A 17,147-nucleotide genomic window follows, 5' to 3' on the forward strand; every position below is an offset into this window, starting at 1 on the left:
AGGAAAATGACTGAGTGAAATAGAGGCAAAGGTGGAAATGGACAGACTTGGTGATTGATAGGAATAAAGTTCAGCTCTGGGTTGAGCTATGTGCAGTTTAGTCTTGTATCATTCAACCAAAGTGAATAGCAGAGAACATAGAACATTACAGCGCAGTACAGGCCCTTCGGCCCTCGATGTTGCGCCGACCTGTGAAACCACTCTAAAGCCCATCTACACTATTCCCTTATCGTCCATATGTCTATCCAATGACCATTTATATGCCCTTAGTGTTGGGCATTCCACACCCTGACTACTCTCTGAGTAAAGAACCTACCTCTGACGTCTGTCTTATATCTATCTCCCCTCAATTTAAAGCTATGTCCCCTCGTGCTAGACATCACCATCCGAGGAAAAAGGCTCTCACTGTCCACCCTATCCAATCCTCCGATCATCTTGTATGCCTCAATTAAGTCACCTCTTAACCTTCTTCTCTCTAACGAAAACAGCCTCAAGTCCCTCAGCCTTTCCTCATAAGATCTTCCCTCCATACCAGGCAACATTCTGGTAAATCTCCTCTACACCCTTTCCAATGCTTCCACATCCTTCCTATAATGCGGCGACCAGAATTGCACGCGATACTCCAAATGCGGCCGCACCAGAGTGTTGTACAGTTGGGCATTTTAACTGGTCTGCTTTTAGCATTCGTTTGGTACTTTTCTTACTTACCCATTTTGTTTATTTACTGATCCCAGATATTTCCCTCATTACCAACCAAGTATTTCCATTTACCCCCAACTGTTCAAGCTGTATTAAATTTTGCACTTGAACAAAGTTGACCCCAGGGTAAAAAAGCAGTTACCCTAAATTCCCAGTCCTCCTGATGAAACCAGCACAATGCACATGCGCAGTACCACCACCGCTCGTCGGCTGGAAGCAAAGTCCAGAAAGCCTGACAGGGACCACACCGCGCCTGCGTGGAGATCCCGCCCGCCCCGCCCACTTTGGGGGAAAGGGCGGTGCCCCGATTGCACATGCGTACTAGCTCGGCGGGAAACGTTCAACGGGCAGCTCGCGCGAAATTTTTTTTTTTAAAAAAAACTTTCGTCCGCTGGTGACATTTGGCGGATTGTGTGTTTTTTAAAAGATGGAAATAAAAACGGGAAAGGTTTTAAACCGCTGCCTCTGAAAACAATCGGCACACTGAATTTTATTTTTTTGATTAATTTTTTTTTTTTTAATTTAAAATTAACAATCAGTCCCTGGGTGTCAGGTCGGAACTCCGCTTCGCTCTGTCCATCCGCAGCGCCCGTTATTCACCGCCTTGCTTTTTAAAAAAAAAAACCATGTCGACCGTGCAGCTGGCCGGCTATTCCCCCAGCTTCAAGAAGCCGGCGGAGACCCTGAGGCTGAGGAGGAAGCGGGCCCGCAGCTCGCCGCGGCTCGGCCTCTCCTCGGAACCACCATCCCCGGCGGAGAACCAGGAGCCGGAGCGCCGCCACGACGGCAGCAAACGGCAGAGGAGCGGGAGGAACCCGTTCGTCAACATCGGCAACACCGAGCGGCTGTGGGCGGCAGAGGCCGGGGCAGCGTGGCCCGAGGAGAGCGGCAACCCCCTGCACCGCTCACTCTCCGCCCAGGAGCGCAGAGCCCGGGCCGACACCGGCAACAAGCGGGACGCCCAGGTGTAACTTCCAAAAGATTTTTTATGCACGTTAGAAAGTGTAAAATAACCGGGTGAACGACCAGCCAGCGTAGCATTTAACACGGTTTTTTTTCACAAAAGCTGGATTGCGCCCGATCTGAAATAACTCTGTCGTTCCAGAGAGCAAAATAATAATGTGCTTTTTTCAAATTATTATTTTCATAGAATTTCAAGAGCGCAGAAGGAGGCCTTTCGACCCATCGAGTCCCCACCGTCCCTTTTTGAATGAGCTTCCCACTTACACCCCCCACCCTATCCCGAGGTAACCCCATACCCTAGCCTGCGGATCAAGGGGCAATTTAGCGCGGCCAATCCTACCCACCCGGCATATCTTTGGGCTGTGGCAGGCAGCCGGCGGAAACCCACGCAGACACTGGGAGAACGTGCAAACTCCACACAGACACCTGAGATGGGAATCGAACCCGAGTCCCTGGCGCTGTGAGGCAGTAGTGCTAACCACTGTCACCGTGCTGCCCCAGTTGTGTGAAAATGGTTGGGGGGGTGGGGGGCGTTGATTCTATTTAAAAACATTTTTTCTGCATAATTTCGTAGGAATTGTTGAGTTCATAGAATCATAGAAGTTTACAACATGGAAACAGGCCCTTCGGCCCAACCAGTCCATGCCGCCCAGTTTTTACCATTAAGCTAGTCCCAGTTGCCCACACTTGGCCCATAACCCTCTATACCCATCTTACCCATGTAACTATCTAAATGCTTTTTAAAAGACACAATTGTACCCGCCTCTACTACTACCTCTGGCAGCACATTCCAGACACTCACTACCCTCTGAGTGAAGAAATTGCCCCTCTGGGCCCTTCTGAATCTCTCCCCTCTCACCTTAAACCTATGCCCTCTAGTTTTATACTCCCCTACCTTTGGGAAAAGATGTTGACTATCTACCTTATCTATGCCCCTCATTATTTTATAGACCTCTATAAGATCACCCCTAAGCCTCCTGCGCTCCAGGGAAAAAAGTCCCAGTCTATCCAGCCTCTCCTTATAACTCAAACCATCAAGTCCTGGTAACATCCTAGTAAATCTTTTCTGCACTCTTTCTAGTTTAATAATATCCTTTCTATAATAGGGTGACCAGAACTGCACACAGTATTCCAAGTGTGGCCGTACCAATGTCTTGTACAACTTCAACAAGACGTCCCAACTCCTGTATTCAATGTTCTGACCAATGAAACCAAGCATGCCGAATGCCTTCTTCACCACCCTGTCCACCTGCGACTCCACCTTCAAGGAGCTATGAACCTGTACTCCTAGATCTCTTTGTTCTATAGCTCTCCCCAACGCCATACCATTAACTGAGTAGGTCCTGGCCTGATTCGATCTGCCAAAATGCATCATCTCACATTTATCTAAATTAAACTCCATCTGCCATTCGTCGGCCCACTGGCCTAATTGATTAAGATCCCGTTGCAATCCTAGATAACCTTCTTCACTATCCACTGTGCCACCAATCTTGGTGTCATCTGCAAACTTACTAACCATGCCTCCTAAATTCTCATCCAAATCATTAATATAAATCACAAATAACAGTGGACCCAGCACCGATCCCTGAGGCACACCACTGGTCACAGGCCTCCAGTTTGAAAAACAACCCTCTACAAACACCCTCTGTCTCCTGTCGTCCAGCCAATTTTGAATCCAATTGGCAACCTCACCCTGGATCCCGTGAGCTTTAACCTTCTGCAACAACCTACCATGCGGTACCTTGTCAAAGGCTTTGCTAAAGTCCATGTAGACAACGTCTACTGCACTGCCCTCATCTACCTTCTTGGTCACCCCCTCAAAAAACTCAATCAAATTTGTGAGACATGATTTTCCACGCACAAAGCCATGCTGACTGCCCCGAAACAGTCCTTGCCTCTCTAAATGCTTGTAGATCCTGTCTCTCAGAATACCTTCTAGCAACTTACCTACTACAGACGTTAGGCTCACCGGTCTGTAGTTCCCAGGCTTTTCCCTGCTGCCCTTCTTAAACAAAGGAGTTGAATGTTGCAGAGCCCTCAGAAGGCAGCAGCTGATGGATCCCACCTACAAATACTCATTCAATACCAGTCAGTCCCTCCATGGCAAGAAATGACCAACGAGAACTTAATAATAATCTTTATTATTGTCACAAGTAAGCTTCATTAATGCTGCAATGAAATTACTGTGAAAATCCCCTAGTCGCCACATTCCGCTGCCTGTTTGGGTACATGGAGGGAGATTTCAGAATGTGCAAATGACCTAACAGCACATCTTTCGAGACTTGTGGGAGGAAACCCACGCAGGCACGGGGAGATGTGCAGACTCTGCACAGACAGTGACCCAAGCCGGGAATCGAACCTGGGTCCTTTGCATTTATTATAAAAGGCGTCTCAAAGATTTTAAACGGGGGCTGCCGTAAAGGAGAAATTGTGTGGGGCAGAAAGAGGTAATGTTTCAGCCTGACAATCTTTTCCCTGTACCTTGTGTCACCTCCACTCTTGATTGCTGCCATGCCAAAATCAAACTAGCTATTATTCCTGGGGATGTCAGTGCGAGAGTTGGTGCAGATCACCAGCTGTGGGCAGGGGTCATGGGGGGGAGGGGGCGGGGAAACAGGTTTACAAAACCAGTTTAACAGTTGTAACAATAATGATCTCCTCTTGCTGATGATGTGAGCATGAACTATCACCAACAGTTTTTTTGCCTTCCGAATCGCAACAAGACGTTCTATCAAACGACTTATTACCAGGAAAAGGACCAGGGAAGAGTATGCATGTAACGACAGCATTGAAAGCTAAATATCAAGATCTGTCCCCTAGATGCCCCTAGGGCATGATGGTTCAGAAGTGACTCCAGGCTCAAACAGGAATCTCTTCTAGTATCCTAAGAATCATCTGCATATAGTGAAAATGAACACTCGCTGCATCGAGGATGCCTGGGTGACCTTCATGGATACAGAGTACTTCACTGCTCCAGGGGCCCTTGGCCCCACCTCAAGACTGGCATGCTGGAAAGCACTGGAGGAGAAGCATCCCTTTGGTTTATCTTGATAACAAGTCATCACTATCAAAACGCTATGCCTACAGCAGCATCTGCAGAACTGTCCAAATTCAAGCGCAGAGAGATGCAAGATACTTATTTGAATTAGAAAGTAGATTTTCTTCAGACCACAAAGACTGGATGAGATTTGATGATGCTCTAAATCTCCATCGTTCATCATCAATACTCTATCCTGACAGGTCAACACTTAACACAGAAAATGTCCAAATTCTAGAATGATGAACAGTACATTTTCACCACTTTCTCAATTGACTTTCATACATCAGTGTAGAAGCTGCCACAGATTGCTATCAATTGCTCTCTTGATCACTCTCCCACACTTAAAAACGATGAACGCAATCAAACTGCTGCCTAGTAACAACGTTCCAGGAACTGATGCTACCCCAGCTGAGATCTACAAGGCTAGAAGTCGATGCCTCCGTTGTCCATCTGCACAAGCAGGATTGAAGTCTCCAGTCTTGCAGCAACGGTCAGAGAAGAATCTCCTCACTATCTCTGGTAAAATCTTCGCCAGAATCTTTCTGAACTGCTCAGTGCAACATCTCAACCAACTTTGCTGCTGCCTGAGATGCAGTGCAATTTCAGAAAAGATCAAAGAACCATTGATATACTATTTGCAGTTAGACAGTTCCAGAAGAAATGCCAAGAACAGAACGTGGACCTCTACACCACATTTATCGACCTGATCAAGTCCTTTGGCACAGTCGGCCGTTGGTAGATAATGGAGAACTTCAGCTACCCCGACTGCATTCTTATGCATATCCTTGATCAGAGTCTTTTGACTAATTTTTCCAGTCACTAATGGAGTTAACACACCTGCATGCCATCACTAACCCTTTTCATCTTTTCCTGTTATGCATTCTGATGCCTTCCATTATGGTGATCCTGGCATCAAGATTTGATAATCGCATGGATGAGAAGCTACTCAATCTGAGACCACTCCAGGCAAAGACTGAAGTCTCCAAGGACATCCTTTGGTTTCCTGTTTGCTGATATCTGTGCCCTCCCTTGAACCCAATGTTTCAGTCCTTGACTAGAAACCGTCAACAGTGGACATATTCCCTCATCTCGGCAACACAGTCTGGAACTGTCTATATTGACGACAAGACACATGCAAGAATTGCCAAAGCAAGTGTCAGATTTCGAACATCAGTCAGGGTGTAAAGTCTGCCTATCAAACTGAAATTCATAGAGCAATTCCTGCCCTCTCTGCCCTATGCATGTGAGATTTGGACTGTATCTGTCATGCCAAAAAACTCAACCATTACTTGAGGTGCATTCAGAATCTTCTGAAGATCCGATGACAAGTCAAAATACCAGACATAGATGCTCACCTGAGCTAGAATGCCAAGCATCCACACCATATTGAGATAGATTAGAGTTGGGCTGGTCAGGTAGTCAGTTGGCTGACATTGCTTACAGAGGTGAATCTTCTATGGAGAACTTGAGTCTATGATGCACTCAAAACGATCAAAGGAAGTACTGTAGGGACACGGAGGGCAAACAACCCTGAGTCTTGGGTGAAGCTTGACCAGGATCGCTGCACCTGGCACAAATAAATAAAAAATGTTGTGACCTTCAAAGGACAAATCAAAGGCAGAGAGGAAATCAAGAGTTACCAATTCTTCTAAAACTCAGTTGTCTGCATTATGCTGTCCTAATTTGTAGCAAAGCTTTCTGGGTGCTGGTCGGCACTCTTATTGCCAAGAAACATCTGGCTATTCAACGCGACTCACTTTGAATCAGGGGCCTAAATGGGGAGTGCGCGACTGAGGCCGCACATAGCCCCGTTTTGTACAATGGAGAGGTCCGCTCACTGGAAGTCCATGTTGTAGCGAGAGATCGGGATGCCATTTAAAATGGCGCCTGAACCTCCGAGACTATGAAAAAAAATCCACGACCATGGGAGGCCTCCCTGGCACATTAGAATAAGGCTTACTACCTTGCTCTAATCTGGAGATCTACCAAAAACGTCTCGCGAGATTGCGTTGAATCTTGCGAGCCGGGTAGATGCCGGGAGCAGGGTCTCCCGGCTTTCACCAGCCACGCCGTGCTGCGGCAAGCTGCTTTTCTGGAGCACCGTGGCCGGAAGATCGCATCCTTAATGAATGTTTCTGTTAAAAGCTTACACCATCATTGCTCCTTGATATTTTTAACTTACCAAATGCAGGGCAGCACGGTAGCATTGTGGATAGCACAATTGTTTCACAGCTCCAAGGTCCCAGGTTCGATTCCGGCTTGGGTCACTGGCTGTGCGGAGTCTGCACATCCTCCCCGTGTGTGCTTTGGGTTTCCTCCGGGTGCTCCGGTTTTCTCCCACAGTCCAAAGATGTGCAGGTTAGGTGGATTGGCCATGATAAATTGCCCTTGGTGTCCAAAATTGCCCTTAGTATTGGGTGGGGTTACTGGGTTGTGGGGATAGGTGTTGACCTTGGGTAGGGTGCTCTTTCCAAGAGCCGGTGCAGACTCGATTGGCCAAATGGCCTCCTTCTGCACTGTAAATTCTATGATAATCATTGCTCCTTGATATTTTTTACTTACCAAATGCATTCTTAAATTATGATTTGGATGAAATTCCAGACTCTTCCTTTATTTGATAATTTGAAACAATCTTCTATGTCCCAGTTTCATCAACCCACACATACACACTGTAAAACAGATAGTTAAGATAGAGTTCTGATTTTTCGCTAACAACTTGGCAATTGCATCAGGAACCATTAACATAGAAGAATACCGATTAACCCTGGAATACGTATCCCCCAAATCTTGGAACTCTACTTCCAAGCAATTCGGTTATATTTTAACCAGCTATAATGCTGTTGGTAGACCAATTACATGTTATCTTGAATTCGAGTTAAGATTTTATTTCTGTGACAAAGCATTAATATTATCTATTTTCTCTCATAAACAGGTGTCTCCTATAAACTATGAAGATTCCACATTGGAAGGTGAAGAATTAATTTCTCAGGAACAGTCAACTCCAGTAGTAATTCAGGTGAAGACTTTATATACCATTTCAATATGCTTTATGTAGTTTTTAACTTAATTTACTGAAAGGAAAAGCCCCACTGTAGTAGGATTCCATTTTTTAATCCATATTGGGACAACATCACTGGAAAACATTTGACTTAATGGCTTACTTAAGGCACTTTGGGTGATGAATGTGTAGCATGCTCGTGAGTGCAATGAAGGCTGATAGTGTGGAAAATTGAATAAAAAATTGCTTAGCTATTCTAAGGGTAATAGTTTTTTGTAATTGGCTAGGTGGATAGTGTAGTATTTTCTGATCTTGTACTTAGTATATTTGGGCTTTGGTTTCATGGGTAAGAATGCTGCTTTAGGTTCCTGAGGTTTGAGTTGGGAAAGGCACCATTTGGAAAGTCTTTTCAAGTCGATATATCGAAATTGAGCAAGGACAGGACACAGCCTGCCTGTGAAGTCCTCCTTCGTTAAAGCAGTCAGGCAGTTTCTAAGTTCGTAGGTAAATATTGACTAGCTGGTGAAACATCCATCCCATGCACCTGACCATTCCATGAACCTGAGTAACCAAGTTTGCGGTCTGTTCCTAGGCCTTTTACCATTTCTACTTTATAATCAGTCAGGAAAATGTGAAAGAGTCCCTTGAAAGGATTACTTTATCCCTCCTCTGTGGTTGCCTGATCAGGTGGCGTAGCCAAGATGCCTCGTTTTATTAATGTAAAGCAAATTAGCCACTTAGTTCATGCTTTTAAAAACGTGCAATTAGATCTGATAGTGGGTTGAAGTTAATTTGTTATAATCTTGCACGCATTTATTATGTTGCAGTATTTCAAAGCACTTTTAATTAATTACGCTTTGAAGCATGGTGTCTATTATTTATGCATATATGGTCACCAATTGGTGAGTTTTTATTTTGGAAATCAAAATGAACTTTTCCTCTTACTGGAAATAAGACCAACAGTGAAATAGTATGGGTTGCAAGCATCCATAGCGATTAAATCCTGTGACACCCTGAGCACCAGACAGAGTAAAGTGGCAATGAAATGTATGCCAATACACAAATTCAGTTCTACTCTTGATGCCCAGGTGGAACCATAAACCTGTTCATGGAAATCATGCATGTAACCCCACTATCTGTGCCTATTCAGTTACTGCACAATATTACCTGGTTAAATATATATTTTGCCACAGTGTAAAAGCAAGATTCTGCGATGCTGAAAATCTTAAATAAAAATAGAAAATGCTGGAAATACTCAAATGCGTCTGAGCATCTATGGAGATAAAAAATCAAATTGATATTTCGCGTTGATGACCTTTAACCTGAACTGGAAAAGGTTGGAGTTGTTATAGGTTTTAAGCCAGACAAAATAAAAATGGTAAGTTCAAAGACATGATAGGGAGTTGAGTAAAGAAAAAAAGATGTGTCTTGAGGAGGTGTGAATGGCAGAATCGGGGTCAGCTGCCATTTGAAAGATGTGTTAGGCAGGGAAGGCGTGGGGAAAACAAACGGCAATGGAGTCCTCCTGACAAAATGTTTAGAACATGAACTTGTCATCACAAACATCCTGCTCCGCCAGAGGGACAAACCGGAGAACTCATGGCAACACCCACTCCAAACACTGGCATCTAATAGACTATGTCATCGTCTGAGCAAGGGACCGCAAAGATGTCGGCATCTCCCGCGCCATGACCAGAACCGACGACTGCTTGACTGACCACCTACTAATCGCTCTACCATCTCCATCACCCTGGCCCCAAACCGCCACAGGCAGGAAAAACTCTGCTGCAGGAGACTCAAATGTCGCTGGAGCCCAAGAAGAATGCTACTCAGTCGGCACCTCACAGCTAACCTGACAACAACCAACCAGCCTGAGTCGCAGAATGTCTACAACGCCTGGTCTGCCTTAAAAGCCACCATAGTCGGAACCTGCGAGGAGAAGCTTGGGCTCTCGACCCGGAAACACCAAGGCCGGTTCGTCGAGTTCCAGGATATCCTTGATCGCAAGCGCAAGACTTCCTGAACTGGCAGTTCCACCAAAACATGAGTTGGAAGAAACGAGCCTACAGGCAACTGAAGACCAAGGTGCAACAAAGAACCCGCGTTCTGGACAGATGACAGGTAGAAAGAGGAGACTCAGCAACTCACCGGCAACCACAATGTGCACGGCTTCTTCAGCACAATCAAAACCATCTACGGCCCAAGTACCCAGCATTGCACTGGTCAAAGAGACACAGCCAGAGTGAGACACAGAGTGAGAATTTGAAATTTGGTGCAGTGAGGTAACCAGGAAAGGTAAGTGGTTAATCTAATTGTGCTGTTTTTCAGTTAAAAGTCCAGTGTAGATTAGTGTCTGATTGGCTGAAGCTGCCCCCACCCTAATTGCTGAGAGGCAATTATCTGGCAGTCACCTGAGGCCTGTTTAGGGGCACAAAGGTACACATTTTATTCTTCTCTTTGAAGTTTTAGTGTGAGTCATCTTAAAGTCTGTATAAAAGACAGACAGAACGCGCACTCAGTAAGCGTTGCGCTGGTCAAGGAGACACAGCCTGAGTGAGTGAGACACAGACAGAGTGAGAATTTGAAACTTGGTAATTTGGTGCAGTGAGGTAATTCCGTGCAGAGTGGGAGAAGGTGCTTTTTCCCTACTGTTTTGCGTTCTCTTTTTCTTCGGGCCTAGTTTCTGGAGCCGTTCGGAGGAGGAGGAGCAGTCTGAGTATAAAAACCTAACGGTAACTTCCTATTTTCCAGGTTTTTTTTTTCAAAAGTGATGTCAGAGGGAAGCTGTGATCTGATTGGTTGATAGCAAATCTGCCCCAAATTTAAAAATAAACACAGCTAAACTCGTAAACTTAAATTAAACTAATTAATTAATTAGAGATGGCTGGTCAGGTGATGTGCCTGAGCTGCTTGATGTGGGAGCTGGCAGATCCCATTACGAGCTGCAGCGACCACATCTGCAGAAAGTGTTGGCTGCTTGAAGAGCTCCGGCTCAGAGTTGATGAGCTGGAGTCTGAGCTTCAACCACTGAGGCACATCCGGGAGGGGGAGACTTACCTGGACACTGTGTTTCAGGAAGCAGTCACACCTGTCAGAGTAAGTAGTTTAAATCCTGCCAGTGGCCAGGGTGTGACTGCAAGTCAGGCAGGTAAAGGGAACCAGCAGTCAGGAACTCAGGAGCCTCAGCCCTTGACCCTGTCCAACAGGTATGAGGCACTTGCTCCCTGTGTGGATGGCGAACAGGGCTGCAGGAAGGATGAGTCAGCTGACCAAGGCACCATGGTTCAGCAGGCCATTCAAGAGGAAGGAGTAAATAGGCAAGTTGTAGTTGTAGGGGATTCTATTATCAGTGGGATAGATAGTATCCTTTGTGAGCAGGATAAAGAGTCCCGCATGGTATGTTGCCTGCCCGGTGCTAGGGTGTGGGACATCTCTGACCGGCTTGAAAGGATACTGGAGGAGGAGGATCCACTTGTTGTGGTCCATGTCGGTACCAACAACATAGGCAAGTCTAGGAAAGAGGATCTGTTTAGATAATCTGTTTAGAGATTATAAAGACCTAGGATTCAAATTTTAAAAAACGGGTCCTCAAGAGTCATAATCTCCGGATTACTGCCCGAGCCACGTGCAAATTGGCATAGGGAGGCAAGAATAAGGGAAGTTAACACGTGGCTGAAAGAGTGGTGTGGGGAAAAAGGGGTTCCTTTTCATGGGACACTGGCATCAGTTTTGGGACAGGGGGGACCTATACCGTTGGGATGGTCTCCACCTGAACCGAGCTGGGACCAGTATTCTGGCGAAAAGAGTAAATAGGGTGGTCAATAGGACTTTAAACTAGAGATTGGGGGGGAAGGGAAAGTCAATGAACCAAGAGATGAAGTAATCAGTGGGAAGCGTAGCTGCTTAGGAATACAAAAAAGCACGAAAAGCCAGAACTCAGGAGAGGTTACGATAGTCCCCATCCCACAAAATATGACACAGTGTATGGAAAGGCTCAGTAAACCAAGATCCACCACACTAAGAAAACAAAAAGGGACGGTCAATAGAGAATTAAAGGTGCTATATTTAAATGCGCGCAGTGTACGGAACAAGGTAGATGAGCTTGTGGCCCAGATTGTGACTGGCAGGTATGATGTGGTAGGCATCACAGAGACGTGGTTGCAGGGGGTTCTGGACTGGCATTTAAACATCCAGGGATTCACAACCTATCGAAAAGACAGAGAGGTGGGCAGAGGGGGCGAGGTTGCCTTGTTAATTAGGAATGAAATTAAATCAATAGCACTAAATGACATAGGGTCAGATGACGTGGAGTCTGTGTGGGTAGAGTTGAGGAAACACAAAGGCAAAAAAAACATAATGGGAGTTATGTACAGGCCTCCTAACAGTGGTCAGGACCAGGGGCACAAAATGCACCACAAAATAGAAAGTGCATGTCAGAAAGGCAGGTCACAGTGATCATGGGGGACTTCAATATGCAGGTGGACTGGGTAAATAATGCTGCCAGTGGGCCCAAGGAAAGGGAATTCATTGAATGTTTACAGGAGGGCTTTTTGGAACAGCTTGTGATGGAGCCCACGAGGGAACAGGCCATTCTGGACTTAGTGTTATGTATTGAGCCAGACTTGATTAAAGATCTTAAAGTAAGGGAACACTGAGGAGGCAGTGATCATAATATGGTAGAATTCAATCTGCAATTTGAAAGAAAGAAGGTAGAATCAGATGTAAAGGTGTTACAGTTAAATAAAGGTAACTACAGGGGCATGAGGGAGGAACTGACGAAAATCGACTGGGAGCAGAGCCTAGTGGGAAAGACAGAACAGCAATGGCAGGAGTTTCTGGGAGTAATTGAGGACACAGTACAGAGGTTCATCCCAAAGAAAAGAAAGGTTATCAGAGGGGGGATTAGGCAGCCATGGCTGACAAAGGAAGTTAGGGAATGCATCAAAGCAAAAGAGAAAGCCTATAATGTGGCAAAGAGTAGTGGGAAGTCAGAAGATTGGGAAGGCTACAAAAACAAACAGAGGATAACAAAGAGAGAAATAAGGAAAGAGAGGATCAAATATGAAGGTAGGCTAGCCAGTAACATTAGGAATGATAGTAAAAGTTTCTTTAAATACATTAAAAACAAACGGGAGGCAAAAGTAGACATTGGGCTGCTCCAAAATGACGCTGGTAATCTAGTGATGGGAGACAGGAAATAGCGGAGGAACTAAATAAGCACTTTGCGTCAGTCTTCACAGTAGAAGACATGAGTAATATCCCAACAATTCAGGAGAGTCAGGGGGCAGAGTTGAATATGGTAGCCATCACAAAGGAGAAAGTGCTAGAGAAACTAAGAGGTCTAAAAATTGATAAATCTCCGGGCCCAGGTGGGCTACATCCTAGAGTTCTAAAGGAGATAGCTGAAGAAATAGTGGAGGCGTTAGTTATGATCTTTCAAAAGTCACTGGAGTCAGGGAAAGTCCCAGAGGATTGGAAAATCGCTGTTGTAACCCCCCTGTTCAAGAAGGGAACAAGGAAAAAGATGGAAAATTATAGGCCAATTAGCCTAACCTCGGTTGTTGGCAAGATTCTAGAATCCATTGTTACGGATGAAATTTCTAAATTCGTGGAAGTGCAGGGTCGGATTAGGACAAGTCAGCATGGATTTAGTAAGGGGAGGTCGTGCCTGACAAACCTGTTGGAGTTCTTTGAAGAGATAACAAATAGGTTAGACCAAGGAGAGCCAATGTATGTTATCTATCTTGACTTCCAAAAGGCCTTTGATAAGGTGCCTCACGGCAGACTGCTGAGTAAAATAAGGGCCCATGGTATTCGAGGCAAGGTACTAACATGGATTGACGATTGGCTGTCAGGCAGAAGGCAGAGAGTTGGGAGAAAAGGTTCTTTTTCAGAATGGCAACCGGTGACGAGTGGTGTCCCGCAGGGTTCAGTGTTGGGGCCACAGCTGTTCTCTTTATATATTAATGATCTAGGTGATGGGACTGGGGGCATTCTGGCTAAGTTTGCCGATGATACAAAGATAGGTGGAGGGGCAGGTAGTATGGAGGAGGTGGGGAAGCTGCAGAAAGATTTAGACAGTTTAGGAGAGTGGTCCAAGAAATGGCTGATGAAATTCAACGTGGGCAAGTGCACTTTGGAAAAAAGAATAGAGGCATGGACTATTTTCTAAACGGTGACAAAATTCATAATGCTGAAGTGCAAAGGGACTTGGGAGTCCTAGTCCAGGATTCTCTAAAGGTAAACTTGCAGGTTGAGTCCGTAATTAAGAAAGCAAATGCAATGTTGTCATTTATCTCAAGAGGCTTGGAATATAAAAGCAGGGATGCACTTCTGAAGCTTTATAAAGCAATAGTTAGGCCCCATTTAGAATACTGTGAGAAATTTTGGGCCCCACACCTCAGGAAGGACATACTGGCACTGGAGCGGGTCCAGCGGAGATTCTCACGGATGATCCCAGGAATGGTAGGCCTAACATACGATGAACGTCTGAGGATCCTGGGATTATATTCATTGGAGTTTAGGAGGTTGAGGGGAGATCTAATAGAAACGTACAAGATAATGAATGGCTTAGATAGGGTGGACGTAAGGAAGTTGTTTCCATTAGCAGGGGAGACCCGGGGGCCAGCCTTCGAATAAAAGGGAGTCACTTTAGAACCGAGATGAGGAGAAATTTCTTCAGCCAGAGAGTGGTGGGTCTGTGGAATTCATTGCCACAGAGGGCGGTGGAGGCCGGGACGTTGAGTGTCTTTAAGACAGAAGTTGATAAATTCTTGATTTCTCGAGGAATTAAGGGCTATGGAGAGAGAGCGGGTAAATGGAGTTGAAATCAGCCATGATTGAATGGTGGAGTGGACTCGATGGGCCGACTGGCCTTACTTCCGCTCCTATGTCTTATGGGCCCACCCCACTGAGAGCCAAAAACGGAGAGGCGTTCATCAAAGACAGAGAGGCAGTCAACACCTGCTGGAGAGAGCACTTCAAGGACCTCCTCAAGCAAGACACAGCCTTTGACACAAGCATCCTCGACAGCATCTGTCAACATGCTACCCACCACCATCTCGGTGCAAGCCCAGCGCGTCGTGAGGTCGGAAAGGCCACCCGACCGCTGAAGAACAACACGACCTCTGCAAATGGAAACCCTGCAGAAATACTGAAGTGCAGCGGAGATGCACTCATGACAAGAATCCACAACCTCATCACCCTTGTCTGGAAGGAAGAAAGCATGCTGGATGATCTGAGATGCCTTAATTGTGATCATGTTCAAGAAAGGAGGCAGTTCCGACTGCAGAAATTACAGAAGGATTTTCCTACTCTCTGCCACGGGAAAGGTCATCGCGAGAATACTTCTCAGCCGCCTCCTCCCAGTGGCAGAGCTCCCCCATGAGCCTCCGTGCAGTTTCTGCCCATAAAGAGGCTCAATGGACATTATCTTCAGCGTGCGACAAATCCAGGAAAAATGCAGGAAGCAGCATCAACCTCTGTACATGGCCTTCTTCGAACGAACTGACAAAGAGATTCCAGCTAGCTACGGGCAACAATCTCTGATACCTGCAGCTTAAAATCTTCCTACGGAAGGAGACAAGGATGTACCCACGACCACCGCGACAGATACTATTCGAGGAATAACTGGACGCAAACATTCTATGTAGAGGAAACTGCAGCGACATGTACGAATGACTGGTAGAGAGGGCTGACACTGTACTGGTCATGACGAGGAAGAACTGGGATCAAACAGGCTGCGTCATTGCACCAAAGCTCTTCTCCATCTTCCTTGCAGCAACACGCCATCCCATCATCCTGAAGCTCCCTGCTGGAGTGGAGCTAACTTACTGGACAAGCGGGACACTGTTCAACCTCCGACATCTCCAGGCCAGAACCAAGACCACCCCAACCTCTGTCATCGAATTGCAGTATGCAGACAACACCTGTGTGTGCACATTCTGAGGCTGAGCTACAAACCATTATTTACACATTCACCGAGGCATATGAGAGAATGGGCCTCGGGCTAAACATCCGGAAAACAAATGTTCTCTACCAGCCTGTTTCTGCCACACACAACTGCCCTCCCAACCATCAAGATCCACGGTGAGCTCTTGGACAATGTGGATCATTTCCCATACCACGAGAGCCTCATCACGGTGCGAGCAGACATTGATGCTGAAATCCAACATCGATTCCGGTGCAGTTTTCGGGTGCCTGAGGAGCAGAGTATTCGAAGACCGAAACCGCAAACCCAGCACCAAGAACATGATCTAAAGAGCAGCTATGGTCCCCGCTCTCCTGTATGCATTAGAGACATGGGCAATGTACAGCAGATACCTCAAATCTTTGGAGGGATATCACCACTGCTGCCTCCGCAAAATCCTGCAAATCCACTGGCAGGATAGGTGTATCAACATGAGCATCCTCTCCCAGGCCGGTAGCCCCAGTATTAAGGCACTGGTCACACTTGACCAACTTCGATGGGCGAGCCACATTGCCCACATGCCCGACACAAGACTCCCAAAACAAGTGCCCTAATCCGAACTGCACAATGGCAAACAATCACTAGGAGGGCAGAGGAAATACTACAAGGACACTCTGAAAGCCTCCCTAGATCAATGCAACACCCCACTGACACGTGAGAACCGCTTGCCTTAGAACGTACAAGCATCCGCGAAGGCGCCAATCACCTCGAGTGTTGAAGGATGGAGCACACAAAGGCCAATCATTAACAGCAGAAGGACAGCGTAGAATCCAGAGCATCCCACCCACCTCATCAAGCACCATCTGCCAAACCTGTGGCAGAGTCTGTGGATTCAGAATCGGACTATTCAGGCACCGCAGAACCCGTCTCCTTGGAGTGGAAGCAAGTCATTCTCAAAGTTGAGGGACTGCTTGAATAGAAAAAGAGCAGTGTGTTCCAGGTCATTGCCACTTGACGCTGCACGGGGGCTTTTCTTTGTTAGACCAGTTGATTTGATTTGTTATTGTCACATGTATAAGTATACACTGAAAAGTATTATTTCTTGCATGCTGTACAAACAATGGCATACCGTACATAGGGAAGGAAGGAGAGACTGCAGAATATAATGTTACAGTTATAGCAAGGTGTAGAGAAAAGATCAACTTAATACGAGGTAGGTCCATTCAAAAGTCTGATGGCAGTAGGGAGAAGCTGTTCTTGAGTCAGTTGGTACGTGACCTCAAACTTTGGTATCTTTTTCCTGACGGAAGAAGGTGGAAGAGAGTATGTCCGGGGTCCGTGGGGTCCTTAATTATGCTGGCTGCCTTTCTGAGGCAGCGGGAATTATAGATAGAGTCAATGGATGGGAGGCTGGTTTGCGTGATGGACTGAAATGAAATTAAATGAAAATTGCTTATTGTCACGAGTAGGCTTCAATGAAGTTACTGTGAAAAGCCCCTAGTCGCCACATTTCGGCACCTGTTCGGGGAGGCTGGTAC

The 17,147-nt window shown here is 46.1% G+C and overlaps 1 protein-coding gene across 1 annotated transcript in view; it reads left to right on the forward strand.

The window, feature by feature from the left end:
• The first annotated feature begins 1,027 nt into the window (after positions 1-1,027).
• Positions 1,028-17,147, forward strand: part of LOC140427762 (protein downstream neighbor of son homolog) — a 49,654-nt gene continuing 33,534 nt past the window's right edge. The window contains exons 1-2 of the mRNA XM_072513391.1: positions 1,028-1,664; positions 7,635-7,718. Of these exons, the coding sequence (XP_072369492.1) occupies positions 1,326-1,664; positions 7,635-7,718 (423 nt within the window). The 5' untranslated portion in view covers positions 1,028-1,325. The remainder of the gene's footprint in view (positions 1,665-7,634; positions 7,719-17,147) is intronic.

The sequence above is a fragment of the Scyliorhinus torazame genome, chromosome 8, assembly GCF_047496885.1.
Source record: "Scyliorhinus torazame isolate Kashiwa2021f chromosome 8, sScyTor2.1, whole genome shotgun sequence".
Taxonomy (NCBI): domain Eukaryota; kingdom Metazoa; phylum Chordata; class Chondrichthyes; order Carcharhiniformes; family Scyliorhinidae; genus Scyliorhinus; species Scyliorhinus torazame.